Source organism: Pyxicephalus adspersus, chromosome 8 (assembly GCF_032062135.1).
Source record: "Pyxicephalus adspersus chromosome 8, UCB_Pads_2.0, whole genome shotgun sequence".
In the NCBI taxonomy this organism is placed as follows: Eukaryota; Metazoa; Chordata; class Amphibia; order Anura; family Pyxicephalidae; genus Pyxicephalus; species Pyxicephalus adspersus.
This window is the reverse complement of record NC_092865.1, coordinates 48,130,046-48,145,548: the sequence shown is the minus strand read 5'-3', so window position 1 is coordinate 48,145,548 and position 15,503 is coordinate 48,130,046. Positions and strand designations below refer to the sequence as shown.

The window sequence follows — 15,503 nt, the reverse complement described above, 5'->3', positions numbered from 1 at the left end:
GTACAGCAGTGCCTATGGAAGGACAGACAGGAGGATGCAGTGAGTAATGGAGTACAGCAGTGCCTATGGAAGGACAGACAGGAGGATGCAGTGATATGGATGCAGTGAGTGAATGATGAGGAAGGATGAATGTGTCTGCTCTCAGTGTCCAGCAGGCTACAAGCCATGTCTTGTAATTGGAGCTGGGAGGAGTCGGGCTGACGTGCAGCCTCAATTCAACCCTGCAGCAAGAAAAGAAAGGAGAGAAGGAAAACAATCCGAGCCGCGGCGGCAGAAGGCGAGTCCCGTGCGGTCCCGTGCAGTCCGGTGCAGAGAGATGCTGAGCTCGGTGTGTGCTGGGCGGCGCTGCAGGTGATCAGATCCCGGGAGAGCCCCGAGCACCGGAATCATGTCCAGATTTAGGAAGGACAAGGAGATCATCGCTGACTATGAGAAGCAAGTGAAAGGTGAGTGCAATGTGTGTACCCTCCCTGCTGCCAGCCTGCCCTGATCCCTGTACCCACCACTGCCAACTTGCCACTTACCTGCCTCTACATTCACCTCCTTGCTGCCAGGGTGCCATACTGTATTACCCCCTTTCCTGCTCTTTTCACCCAATGCTGCCAATCTGCCATTCACTGCTCATCTACCTGCTGCCAATATGCCCCTGTGTAAACACTTGTCAGTGTACCCTCTGTCTGCCTTCACCCCCTGCTATCAGTATGCTGTCTCTGAATGCACCTAGTTGTTGCTGCCAGTTTACCCTCTGCTATAGGTTGCAAGTGTGCCCTTCTCTATATACACCACCCTGCTGCCAATCAACCCTGCATTTCATATCTCCTTGTTACTAATGTGCCCCCTCCCTGCTCCTATATACAGCTACTTGCCTGCACCCCACCCTTCAGTAAATACCACCTGCTGCCATTGTGCCTTCTTGTATCCACCACCTTGGTGCCAGTCACCCATGATGTACAAACCTTCCTGCTGCCAGGGTTTTTTCCACTGCACACTTACCACTGCACGACCTACCTGTGCGCTGTGCACGCCCTGCTGGCAACATTTAACACCCACTTGCTGCCAGTCTTTCCTTCACCCCCTCTTCTAACAAGCACTGCTACTGCACTGTGTATTATGATATGTACTTGTCCCTGTGCTATGTATACATTCTCATGCACTTGTCCTTGCACCATGCATGCACTTGTCCCTGTGCTATGAATACACTATCATGCACTTGTCCTTGCACCATGTATGCACTTGTCCCTGTGCTATGCCTACACTGTCATGCACTTGTCCCTGCACCATGTATGCACTTGTCCCTGTGCTTTGTATACATTATCATGCACTTGTCCCTGCACCATGTATGCACCTGTCCCTGTGCTTTGTATACATTATCATGCACTTGTCCCATACATTATCATGCACTTGTCCCTGCACCATGTATGCACCTGTCCCTGTGCTTTGTATACATTATCATGCACTTGTCCCTGCACCATGTATGCACTTGTCCCTGTGCTATGCATACATTGTCATGCACTTGTCTCTGCACCATGTATGCACTTGTCCCTGTGCTATGCATACATTGCCATGCACTTGTCCCTGCACTGTGTATACAATGACATGCAGTTGTCTCTGCATTTGCTCCTGCAGTGCATTACCTACACTGAATAGGCAGACCACCCAGAATAATGCAGTGGCATCCTCTCCCTGTCCAGTCCCAGCTCTCTTGGGCCTCCCTGCAGTGTTGCCATCTCTATGGCAGGGTATCTGTGTGCTCTGTGCAGTACCAGGCAGACAAGGGGGATCAGGCTGCAATGCAGCTGTGCAGCTAATAAGGAGTGTCACTTATATGGGCCTGCAGCATCCATCATGCTCACTCACCCAGGAGCAGATTGCTCCCCTGATACAGAACAGAGACACTGCATTGTCTGCTAATAGTCATTAAATGATACACATGCTATTGTTCAGCTGCTGGCCTGAAATATTGCTCCAGGAGACAGGCCCACACTGAGATATCTAATGCATGGAAGCTGTGTATCTGCAATCCCTCATCCTGCTGCCTCTGAAATTGTTTCCTTGTCTTGGCCCAGCTCCAGGCCAGAAACTTTCCCTGCCTCCCCATCTGCCCCACCTCTGTGTCTAATCTCCTCCTCACCTTTATTAAAGTCATATGTTTGCACTCTTAGCCCCCCCATGTCCTTAGCTCTGAGAAGTCTTTTGAACCCTCTTTGCTCTGGAATGACTCCTTCAGTTTGGTTGCTGCTATTGATCTGTCCTGCTTTAGGAGGTTTTCATTTTTCAGAAAGGAATAAGTCCTCCACATTGGTGACCAACATGGGCATTCCAATTCTGATCTGTTCTTTTAAAGCTGCAGAAATTGAGAAAGCAAGGCATTTGCAGAAGCTTTGCATGGCCTTTAAAGCCCTTAAAGTTTATGTACCAAAAAGTCTCTACACTGCTTTTTTATGTTATGTTATGGCATAAAAAGGGGTTCTTGGTCTACATTCACAAGCAACCCATTAAATGTAGACCAGAGAGATTGTATGAAATCAAATGGGCTTTATGCCCTTGTACATCAACACGTTTCCTGCAGCATTCATGCTGCACATGATGATACAGGCCTGTTGTCATGCATTGCTGTGCCAGGTTCTACCCGCAGGGAGTGTTGGACAGGTGAACGTCATGCCAATGCCTTATACAGAATTGCTGAAGGTAAACTCACCAGGCATGACTGCATGACTTATTCTGAATCATTCATATAAAGGAAATGTGGTGATATTGCCTAGGGCATGGGATCAACATCCATAACAATACGGAGTTCTCTATTCAAACTAGCTTTTAAAACGTAGCATGTGATTAAAAATTAATGTGCTGAGGTTGCATACATTGTACAGAGCATGCTGAAATGATCAATAGATCCAGGAGGTATAGGTAGCTGAAGTTTAAATATGATCTTGAGTTTCCCAAACTTTGCATTGTTTTCTTGGAAGCTTCCTGATTGGTTCTCTAATTGGAAGTCTCTGGCGGAGTGCTGTCATGCTTGACTTTCACAGGAAAAGTCAGGATTTGCTTATTTCTTCAGATGCCTTTATATCAGGCCTTGAACTATATTGAAGTACTGCATTGACTTAATATGCTTTTGTAATAGATTTTCTATATTTAGTTTAATATTGCTTGTTGTACTTATCTTTGTAAATTGACCTAAAAATTAACCTAGGTGCTCATAAATATTGTTAAATGGTTGGCTTTTGCATCTGAAAGTATATCAGTGGTATGGCAAGGGATTGTTTTACACCCTAATATTATGCCAATAAGAGGAGTCCCATCTAAGAAAGTTGTCAAATGTGAAATTGGAGGGCTGGTGGCATAACAATCAATCCTTCAAAAACAGACCCAAGCTTTCAAAACATTTCTCTGTCACCAAATTTGATCAACTGCACATTAGGACTTCTCCTTTTCTGCAGTTTTTTCATGTTTTTATTTCCTGTGGGCTTCTGTTTGCAGAAAAATTAGTTTAGACTTGTTGGGCAATGAAGATGTTTGTGGTTCTCCAAGTGGTTCCTTAGTCCTCTAATACAACAGGTCTGATGTATCTGATTTGAAGAGAAATTAGCACAATTCTTCTTTAATTTTTCCATAATATGTAAGGGAAAATCTGATTTCTTATTACTGGCAGCTACTGCAATTTTATGCTAATTTTCCTTTCTTCCGTTTTAATACATCTGAAGCAATATTGTCCTCATCAGCAGAGGATTGAATTTACAAACTTGCTGATGATGTCTTTGTTTTGGCAAGTTAGGATTGAGTTAAGATTCCAGCGGTTGTAAAACTACAAGTCTCAGCATACTCACTCCCACCAACTGTTGGAGCATGTTAGGATTCCTAGTCCCAGCATTGGGCCACAGCCAGCAAAAGGCTGATTTGTCCCTCTTAGAGCTTGTGGGGAGGGGAAGGGGTATCTATTAAGCAGAAATCTATATATCACTCATTTCTCAGTGTGGTATCTATCTATCTATCTATCTACATTTCTCTCCATCTTTTTCTCCCACCAGTTGTTCCCTTCCCTCCCTGTCCCTTTCTCCCATCTTCTTCCCGTTTCTCACCCCTCTACTCTCTCCTATCCCCTCTCTCTCTTCAACACTCTTTTTTTCCTCTCTCTCTCTCTCTCTCCGCTCTCTCTCTCTCTCTTCCACCCCTTCCATTTCTTCTGGTCTTTTCATCTCCTCTCTTTCTTTCTCTCACTCTCTCTCTACTTCTCTCCTTCTCTTTCCACTTCTCTCTCTTTCCTTCTCTCTCTCTCTCTCTCTCTACTTCTCTCCTTCTCTCTCTACTTCTCTCCTTATCTCTCTCTACTTCTCTCCTTCTCTATCTACTGCTCTGTCTCTCCTTCTCTCTCTACTTCTCTCCTTATCTCTCTCTACTTCTCTCCTTCTCTATCTACTGCTCTGTCTCTCCTGCTCTCTCTACTTCTCTCCTTCTCTCTCTACTTCTCTCCTTCTCTCTCTTCTTCCCTCTCTACTTCTCTATCTTTCCTTCTCTCTCTCCTTCTCTCCTCTTTCTCTCTCCTTCTCTCCTCTCTAATTTTTCTATTTTTTTTTTCTCTTTACTTCTCTCTTGCTCTCTCTCTACTTCTCTCTCTCTCTCTCTCTCTCTCTCTTCCACCCCTTCCATTTCTTCTGGTATTTTCATCTCCTTCCCTCTTTCTCTCACTCTCTCTCTCCTTCTCTTTCCACTTCTCTCTCTCTCTTTCCTTCTCTCCTTCTCTCTCTACTTCTCTGTCCCTACTTCTCTCCTTCTCTCTCTACTTCTCTCTCTCTACTTCTGTCCTTCTCTATCTGCTGCTCTCTCTCTCTCTACTTCTCTCATTCTCTCTCTCCTTTTCTCTCTCCTCTCATTCTCCCTCTACTTGTCTCCTTCTCTCTCTTCTTCTCTCTCTCTCCTCTATCTTTCCTTCTCTCTCTACTTCTCTATCTTTCCTTCTCTCTCTCCCTCTCTCCTCTTTCTCTCTCCTTCTCTCCTCTCTAATTTTTCTAATTTTTTTCTCTTTTTACTTCTCTCTCTCTATTTCACCCCCTTCTTCTCTCTCTCTCTCTCTCTCTCTCTCTCTACTTCCTCTCTTTCTTACTTTTCATCTCTCCTTCCTTCTCCCCTTTTTCCCTATCTTGTTCTCATTCTCTATCCTGCACTCTCTTTCTTTTCTTCCCTCTCTCATTCTCTCTTTCCCCCTTTATATCTTTCCATTCTATATAGCCATTTATCTTGCACATTTCCTATTCCCTTTGCCTCTCTTTACTCCCCATGTCTCTGTAACATTGTTTGATATAAGGTTGCAGGTGCTCACTAAATACAGACCCCATCCTCATCCCATTCTCTATAGTCCTCATCTGCAGCGCCTGTGTATTTGTATATATACAGCCTGCACTTGTAACAAAATATTTTCTGCCCCACCCAAAGGCTGCATGTGTTTTTCTAATCTCACAGTACAGACAATATGAAATAAATCTGTTTTGTTGTCTCTCATCATAGATCTTCTGTGAATGTAACAAGGGTTGTTTTCCTCTTTTTATTCTGAGTGACTTCTATGGTAATGAATCCTTGAATAGCAACGTGCAGTTTGATTCATAGAAGAAAAATAATGTGTTTTCAGGCCTTGTGAAATCCATCCATTCCAGGGTACTGAGTAGTAATACATTGTAACAAGCGAAGGCGAAGATAAATAATCTGTTCTAAAGTGAAATTGCAATATGATTGGCTGTCAAGGATTACCCAATTTTTGGTTGTTTGTTCTCCTATGTCTGGAACTAACCAGTAACTTGGCTGTAACATACAAGGGAAGTGTTGGTTTTGCATTCACTATTATGACATTTCTAGCTCATTTTATAAATATTTGGGGTTTATGTTACAGTCAACATGCGGATCTGTATCTTCTTTACCTGACTATCTGTTTTACTGAATCCTTTTTATTCCAACTTCCCTCCTTGGAATGGGAAAACCAGGATTTTTGCTGTAAGCACTGTGAAACACTACTGAAGCTGTCTGCAATGGGTTTTATGTACCTGAATAGACTGTAGTACAGTTTTTGCTGTTTTTGATAACTCAACAATTTAACTTGTGTGTGGATAATGGGTGAAGTCTGTGGAGGTTGGCAGGGAATCATGGCACTTGTAGTTCCACAAAGCCTAGTAAGGCACACAGCCTGGGATAAATGTATGGATTATTGAGCCGCTGTGATGAGCTTTCATTGGCTTCTGGTATTGTGCTTCTCTTGACGGAATATCAAAGTTGGTTTGGCTATCCAATAATGCTATCATACATAGAAAGGCAGAAAATGTATATAGATGGAGGGATAAATGGAGAGAAATTGATAGGTGAGTGATGGATTTAGTGTTTGATCCAAAAAACACAAGAAATGTATGCACAGTTGGGAGCTCTCATTGCTGTTGGAGCATCCTCAGCATGGGGCTGTGATTCACCCCACCCCAATAATCAGAAGGGGAGAATATCCTACAGGCATGTGCTATGGTCTGGTGAGGACCGAGTGTTTACCGATCAGCAAATTGGAATGGACCGTCGAGCACAACAATGGCAGCAGATTTGCTTGTGTGTAATAAACTTTATGTTGGCCATAGATTGGTATAGATCAAGGTCTAACATTGAATCTAAAGTATTTCTATTAGAAAATAGGGCATTCTTCAACAATGTTTGATTGATATATCGATTGGGAATTGATTAGACTCCCCCTTTTCCGACTACCAGTAATGTAGTTCCGCATGGGAGGGGCTCTGCCAGCTATTGGTCAGAGCAAAGGAGTGCAATTGATTAGGCAAAGAAAGGAGAGGTGCACAGTCATAAGCAGATCAATATATGTAACATATTGATTATTTGACTGCTTGTGCTCCTATTGACCAGTGTATGACAAGCATTACCAAGAGAACTGCCACAAGTCAGGTTCTCTTTTTGTTGATAGAGTGCTGAGTAATAACTTTATCTTGTTTTAAAGGCAAATCTGATCTGATTAATGGAGTTAGGCAATTTATATAATATTTCAAAGATAAATCATATTGATCTGAAGGAATGGGTTTGTACATAGATGTCTTCCTATCATGTCTTGTCCAGCCTCTTCTCTGCCCAATATGGCTGATTACACACTTGGATATCCTCAGAGCTTCTAATCTACAAGGTGTCAGTTTCGGTTTTGCAGTCTTGTTTGCAAACAACTGATATAGGGTGGAATTCCCCTTGATATACAATGACACAGCACACGGATCACATAACCAAAGAGAAGTTGGCAGATGAAGCTGCAGCCAGCCTTGGAGAGAAGAAGAACCTGCCAAGTGGCTGAACCAAAATGGCTTGTCCGACAAACAAAACATTCATGTCCCATGGGGTCACCCTGGACTGTAATACGCCCTATCAGGACAAAGCAGGTGCATTGAACCGGCTTTGAAATATTCCATAAAAAAAATTGTGGGGTAACCTGCAGCTTGAAATTGGATGCAGATTGAACATTAGAATTTAATCCTTCGGTGAATCCCATGAGTGAGTTAATCTATGGGACAATCCCTTTAAATTGTCCACAGTGGATAAACCTAATTCACGGTACAAATGGGCATGACACGGGCAGCTGTTAGTACATAAAGAGATACAGATTATACTGATATAATGGAGGGGGGGTATTGGGAGACTCAGGATGGGGCAACTTGTCGGTTAATCGCTCAGCAGCCTGAGGTCTAAGGGGCCAATGCAAGATGCAGCAGCTGTTTACCGTAAACGTTTCTTTGCATTGTGTACGGCAAAATAAGAAACCTATTATGGAAATTAGAATTTTAAATGTGTTTTTGTCCTACATTAGAACGATCACAGAGATGGGGTATTACAGCAATGGTGCAATCGTTAGCAGAGCTCGGCAGACCACTGCAATCGTTTAACGATCACTTGGCCTTGCATTTGTGGTTGTGCGAACGATCATTGATTGTCTAATGACCCGCGATGGATGATAGATAATCACCAGAATGAATTCATCTGGATGGATCATTTGCTGCACCTGAGAATCATTGCAACGTTGCTGGATGCTTTTTTATGACTAATATCTAATGATATGTCAGTAATCAGTCATCTGTGTTCCAAAGATAACTTGCCACCAGTGGCGGATGGAGCCAACAGTGGGCCACTGTGCAGAACAGACTTGTACCACCCCTGCGCTGACTTGGGGTCCCTGTTGGCTGAGGATTTTTCCATGTGCAGCATCAGCACACTTTGCATCTCCCAATGTCTGCCCTTGCTTGACATATTGATGTGACAGATCTAGAGAGGAGCAGAGCTGACTTTCAAGGTCGAGAAGGGGCATACATAGCACAGGTCCCTTTAGGTGGCCTTGCATCCAAAAAACTTAAATGGTATTTATTTTCCTGCCTGAAGATAAATAGATAATGCAAAATGACTCCCAGCCTCCTGGTGGGTGGGCTCCATGCATTGGAGCAAAAGATGGTGCAGGACCAGGTGAATATTCATTATCTTATTGATATTCCAGTGTGGTCCCCAGCACTTTTCACATCGGGTCACAACTTTTTTTTTCTTGGGAATATACTGTATTCTATCTGGTTATTTCTGTGCACCTGTCGACCAGCCCTGTTTAATATTGCTCCTCTGGCTCTTACCACCAATATCAGAGAAGGGGTCAGAACAGGGGGAAGTGGCATCAATCAAGCAAAGAACGGGGATTCCAAATCAGTATTCGATCAGTATATCATCCAGCATCCCAATGCAAATTCTTTCTCCATTTCCTAGCTAAATCAGAGAATAGAAATGAACAGCAGATGGCTGCAGCATAATAAAGAAAAAGAGCAGCCACAAATAACATAAATAGCACACTGAAAGACAAAATAATGTAACCAAATGTTCTAAGATTTTCCTTGCAGTTCTTTTTTCTGCCTCTAGATGTCCTCAGTCTGATCCCCAGTACCATCCAATTTAATTCTGCTGAGCCCAGGTCGACCTGTATCTGCCCCCAGTCTGTGATTGGAGAAGCATCATGGTGATGAGCTCATCTTTCACGTTGCTTTCTCCTTCTCTCAATACTCTATATATCTGCACTAATATATGTCTAAATAAATATATATTATATCTAAACTGATTAGCTCCCTGTGCTGCTTCAAGAAGCTCAGATTCAGAGATTACAGATTTACAATATTTTTTTCTTTGATGTCTTCATGAACTTTTATCTTTTTTCTAGTGGTTAAGGGAAATGGACCCTCAAAGCTTCCACCAATGAACCTGATATAATAAAGCTCTCTAAAGTGAACCTGGGTGACCCAGCAAACCTGGAATTGATTTCATTCAAATTGAATTCATTTGCTACTTCTTAGTAGATGTTTTCAATCCTGGACCATCTACATTCCAGGTTTTTTGGATCGCCCAGGTTCACTAACAAAAAAAATGTATCTAGCCTTGGAGAGCTTTAATAAACCAGGCCCTGTGTCTTTCATGAAGTGTGGCTGTTTTTTTACATTTGCAATATGGGACCACATTTTCTGTTCCAGTAATCTCATCCTGAGTTCCTAAATGCTGACCGGTGGATCTTTTGATGCAGAGTTTAAAGATTTTAACCGTCCAATCAGGTCTCACCTTTTACAGATCAGCCTGCAATAAACTTAATTGCTGCTACCAAATGAATCCCCTCCTCTGACCCAGTGCATTGAACTTGGGTCTCTCAGAGGTGCATGCTGGGTAAAGACACAAAGAGAATGCCCTGGGCAATGCCTTATCTGTAGGAAATGCCTCATTGCTATCTATTTCACATATTTCGCTCATTGGGGTCAGAAGGAGGGCATTTGGACTCTATATAGAAATATGAGAGTACAGGTTGTTTCATGGCCCAATGAGCATGCAGGTGACACAGGAAGCGGAAGAAATGCAAGAAGGAGTAATGGGGTCACCCTTGTGGTTATGCTGATTGTAATGAACCCATAAATGAAGGTCATGGAAGACGTGGAATCTTCTTCTTCCTATACATCTATATCCCCAATAGACGTTTATAAAAAGTGCGTTTGTTGTCGGCTTCAGACTCAAATCCATCCACATATGTTATGTTAATCCTGGTCTTTGGCCGGAGTTCTGCTTTAATTTCGTCGTCGCCAGGCTTCTTTTTTTTGGCTCTTGTCGCTTGGCCTGGGCCCCTCACTTTCCAAGATTGGCTGAGTTTTTGCTTACGGTAGAGAGAACGCCAATTACTGCGCATGTGATCTGCCTGCTCTGTCATCTTCTTATCCCCGAGGCACTGAAAACCGGTTAGCCGTGAATAAGTCTGACATGTGACCTTTGAACTTTTTTTCTCATTCGGAGGTGAGTGGAGTTCTGATGATAACGCTTTTCTCTATATTGAAAATATTCGCTCGGAGAACTTTCTGTAGACCAATCGGAGCAATTCTATAATGCGGGATCTGAGTCTGTGTGATCAGATCTATGGATCATGTTAGATGCTAAGTCATGTGATCGAGTGACACTTCCCAGGATGTAATAAGTCTCCCAAGGATTACAGGACCCCCCATGACCATGTCTGATCTATTAAAAAGGACAGAGCCATCTTTGTCCAGGCATCATCCAAGGTCACCATCTGCTTCCTGGGCTGAGATTAGCCTCATAGATGACACCTCATATAATTCCTGGCTGCACAAATATCTCACCTGGTGACTTTTTACAATGTTGCAATCTGATCACTGGGAGAGAGGAGACTAAGAAATGCTTCTTCCTGCCTGCAGCTGACTGGTGACATCATCACAGGCTAGCCAATGGACTGGAGCTTGCAGCTTTTAATTGATAAGAGGTGAAGCTGCTGTATATTATGACATACAATACTTATGTCATATATATATATTATGACATACAATAGTTGTAAAGGTTCATTTTACCCTCTACAACTATTTATGGGGCGCAAAACGAGCTAATGTATGATATCTCTATACAACTGCCCCCCTTGGCGTTCATTGTCTGGGTGAGTAGACACAATGCATAGTCCTCTAGATTTCTGCTATGGATGAGTCCTTGTATAAATTACCGCACTGGAGGCTGCTGGCTAGGAATTCCCTGTAGGCTGCTCTGTAATCTAATATACTGTATATAAGGTTTCATACTGGAAGGACCAGAATTTTTTTTTACTGCTACAGATAATGGAGACAATGTGAAGAAATGATCCAGGAGAGTTCAGGGAGAGGTGCCGCTATCTGCTCAATTACATGAAATCATCTGGGGGCAGTGCCAACCGCACCACATAACACCCATATTGTGCCCAACCTACGGCCCAAGGACCTTTGGTGCTGCCTGGACCTTTGAATTCTGCAGCTATGAGACAGTGTTTTCCTTACCTAGGTGCCTATGGGGGGGTCCGTGAAGAAGAATATTATTGAGACTGGCTTCTGTTAGCTGAGGGTTTTGGTTTATTTCTTTATGTTTTTTTTTTTGTGCTGTCAGTTATTTTCTATGACCTTCTGTAATCGATCATGGGAAGAGGTAGATCCAATGTGGTGCCAGAAATTTTTAAAGGGACTGTAGGGAACAATGCTCTATAGCATTTTTTCTCCCAAGAATGAAAAAGGTAAAAATATGTAAGTGCCGCTTCTCTTACATCTGGATACTTGTAGTATCACCAACAGTTCCAGCCACCATTCTCCATAAGTCTTGCACAGTTCCTACAGTCTCTTGGGTACCCCCTGACATGTACTCCCATGGATCCATGAACCCCAGTATGTAAAACATTACTTTCAACCAATCAGTAAGAAATTATAATTGTATTATATAAAAGACAATAGTTTATGATCCTCGGTGTACAGAGAAAAACTAATGATGTTCACTTCTCTTTTTCATCTACTTTGGTGTAATCCTGAATCGTTCTGCTCCATTATCTGTTTCTTTACCCTCCGCCAATTCCCTCAGATCATTCAAAATCATCACTGTCTCTATTAATTAACAATTAACATATCTGTGTTAAATCTTTGTCTGAAGCGTGAGAGAATTCCTCCCCCCCCCCCCCGGCTGATAACACGCCTCATCTTGTCCCTCAATAAACTCCGAGCCAGAGCCAGACTCCTCTTCAACCCTAAATGATCAGTTAATTGTTCTCTTGGAAGAATTCCGTACACCTCCTAATATTTCCATTCCAAAGTCCCGCTCGGCTTCTCAGCTGGAAAGTTGTATGTTAAAAAAAAAAAAGTAATCCATTCACCTAAAACATCGGTGGAGACGAAGTGTCCTTGGCCAGTGGTGTATGGAAAATTGACTACTAGGAAAGAAATGTCCAGAAAGGCGCTGCTAGGAAAAATATTGCATTCAGGTGTGGTCGTGGGGGAATTGCTCCAACATTGGCATAGGTTTTGGCCAAGAAGCAACAAGCTTGGCCACAGGGGGTTGCTTCAACACTGATGTAGTTTGGGGCAAGTAGGTCTCCAATCTTGGCCATGGGGGGTTGCTCCAAGATTGGTGTAGTTTGGGGCAAGAAAGACTCCAAGCTTGGCCACCGGGAGTTGCTCCAGCATTGGTGTAGACTTCTTCAGCTTTTCCTTTGGTAGCACTCCAAAAGTAAAGGTCCTATCGTAGGAAATGACTACAAGCTCCTCATCACCCACCTCCAGGAACATCTTCATCATTGGCCTCTTTCAGTAGGGAAGCAAGCCGTTTTTTGTTTTGGACCTTCCTGGGTTACAGCAGACAGGGTAATGTTGCTGGCTTGATGATTGGGATCACCCCAACGAAAGAGGTTGAATTGTACTATTTATAACCAACATGTCCCTGGATTAAACTTGAAAATCCCAATGTGGTACATCAGTAGTGTCCATCTCTGTCCTGGTAACCCATTTCTATCCAAAAGGAGAAAAACGTTTTGGCTGACAGTTTAACTTCGCGCTCAAAGGTTTACCCAAAAAGCTTCACTAAAACCAAAGGAACCTTACCCATAACACTTATGTAGTTGGGATACAACCATTCTTTACACACAATGCAGTTTGCATTCAAGTCCTCCTCTCCTATCCCCCTGCACATGCTACTGCAAATGGGTGCAGACCTCCCATGCAAGAAAATTAAATTTCTGTAGCACTCGGTGTACACAATTTGAGATTTATAAAAGGTTATGATGAGAGTGATGAGAGAATGGATTATGGTATCAGGAAAAGTTTTTACTCTGTGGTTTGAAACATGAATCACATTATACTTCTTGGAAATACAGATTTACATTCAAATAACCAAAAAATATAATCTGATTTATAACATTTTTACTTTTACTGTTTTTTATTGGATTTTTCTTTTCTCCCATTTGAGCGATACAATAGAAGGCCTCAGCCAAACCAGCCCAAACCTTCTCACAAGTTTCTCTTAAATACTCTTTATTCAGCGAGTGTAGGTTCCCGGGCTCTTCATTATGGAGTTGCTATGGTAACAGAAAGTTCCTCCGGTTGACTTGGTAACCTCATGAATTGGGTCATATTTACTTGTGGTCCCCCACCGTCGTCCACCATCACTTCAATCCCTGTAGAGCCACCTGCTCAATCCTCCGGACATTCTTGTGTCGTCTCCGAGTGTTGCGTTTCCCCCCATGTTATGAAGTCACTTAACAGCTGGAAAAGCGAACTTTATCTTGGCACCTGCTGGAAAAATCTTTTGTTAGTGTTCCAGGATTAGAAACCGTGCCAAAGCTTCGTCTGAATTCATTCCGAGTACCTATAGATGAGTAATCCCTGAGCCTCCCTCCCCCATAGACCCTTCAATGACTGACAGTGGTGGGGACCGGTAGAGGTCCATCTGTTACTTTGATCTTTTGACCTGTAATGCTCAAAAGGATTTTTTTCTCTAAGAAACTTCTTGTAGGTTGAGAACTTTTTGTGTGATTAGTAGGAGACAGGTCCTTATGGTTTCTGGTCTTACAACAATGGCAGTCTGATGACAATATATGATAATATGATGATATTTGGGTGTCCTAGAACACTGATACTGGTGATTCCAGAATTGAGACCCCAGGACAACGATAAAGTGACACTTGAGGGTTTCAGAAAACTTGGCAGGGATCAAAAAACAAGGACCCTAGCTTAGTATTTATTGACCTTTTTAACATGGAGGAACCTTTGAATTGACATTTAGGTTCCAAGGAACCCTATCTATAATTACTATACCCACAACTCACATTATGTTAACATGGTGGTCAGTAAGAAGAATTCCTCTTACATTGCTGGCCAGTGGGAAGAATGTCACCCTTACAGATAGTCAAAAATCTCACTGACCTGAGAGGTGCAAATTGCTCATTTCTCAAGGAACGTCTGGAGGAACCCTGGTTGAAAAATATTGCTCCAGCCAAGCAAAGAACACTGAAACACTAACACTTGGGTGTTCAGAAAGAAGACACATTTACACTTGGGGGGCCCAGAATAATGACAGAAACACTGACACTTGGGCATCCAGAACAATCAGACATTGACACCTGTGGGTCCCAGAATGAAGAGACATATATTACTTGGGGTGCCAGAACAAAAACATTCCAACATTTGGGTGTCCAGAACAAAGACACACTAATATTCTGGGGCCCAGAATGACGACACACTGACCCATTGGGCATGCAGAACAATGACACATAGGCACCTGCGGGGCCAAGAACTAAGACACATTGACACTTGTGGGTCTAAGAACAAAGATACAATGACAGATGGGAGTCTAGAACAATGACACTTTGTCACCTGGGGGGATGAAAAAATGACACACTGACACTTGGGTATCCAGAACCACATTGAAACATGGGGCCAAGAACATTGAAACACTGATGCTTGGACCTAGAACACTAACAGCTGGCGGTCCTTGATCTTTGGGATTCTAGAAAATAACAAACATTTGGGGTCCCTGATACATGATATTGTATGGGAGCAAATTTTTAGTTTTGGAACAATGACAGATTTAAACTTGGAGTGCTATAATAAGAACATGCCAACATTTAGAGGTCCCAGTACAATGACACACTGACAGTCCCTGATCACAGTACAATGAAACGCTAACACCTGTGGGTGCTAAAACATTGACAGATGGAGTCCTGATATTAGGGATTTCAGGACAGAACAGACAATTTAGGTCCCTGATAAATGATATGATGATATAGGAGCAAATTTTCTGGTCTTGGAACAATGACATACTGACACGTAGGGGTGCCAGACCAAGAACATTCCAACATTTCAGGGTCCCAGAACAATGATATAATGAATCTTGGGGTGTTAGAATAAGAACACACTGACACTTGGGGGTCCCAGCTGACGCCCTTACTCCTAGGAGTTCCAGTACAGTAAAACACTGACTTGTGGGCCCCTGATGTTTGGGATCCTAGAAATTACCAGACATTTTGGGGTCCCTTGTTAATGATATTGCATGGGAGCAAGAACAAGAATTTACCTACATTTGGGGGTTCCAGTACATTGACACCTGGACACTCATGGACGCTGAACGACAATACAATGACTTTTAGAATATTGATATACTGACACTTTGATATCTAGAATACTGTACAT

General features: G+C 42.8%; 1 protein-coding gene across 1 annotated transcript in view; it reads left to right on the top strand.

Annotated features, from left to right (window-relative positions):
- Window positions 1-6: 6 nt before the first annotated feature.
- SRGAP3 (SLIT-ROBO Rho GTPase activating protein 3) overlaps window positions 7-15,503 on the top strand; it is a gene marked incomplete in the record, with an annotated part of 70,540 nt that continues 55,043 nt past the window's right edge. Inside the window, 1 exon segment of the mRNA XM_072420470.1 lies at window positions 7-446. Coding sequence (XP_072276571.1) covers window positions 389-446 — 58 coding nt within the window.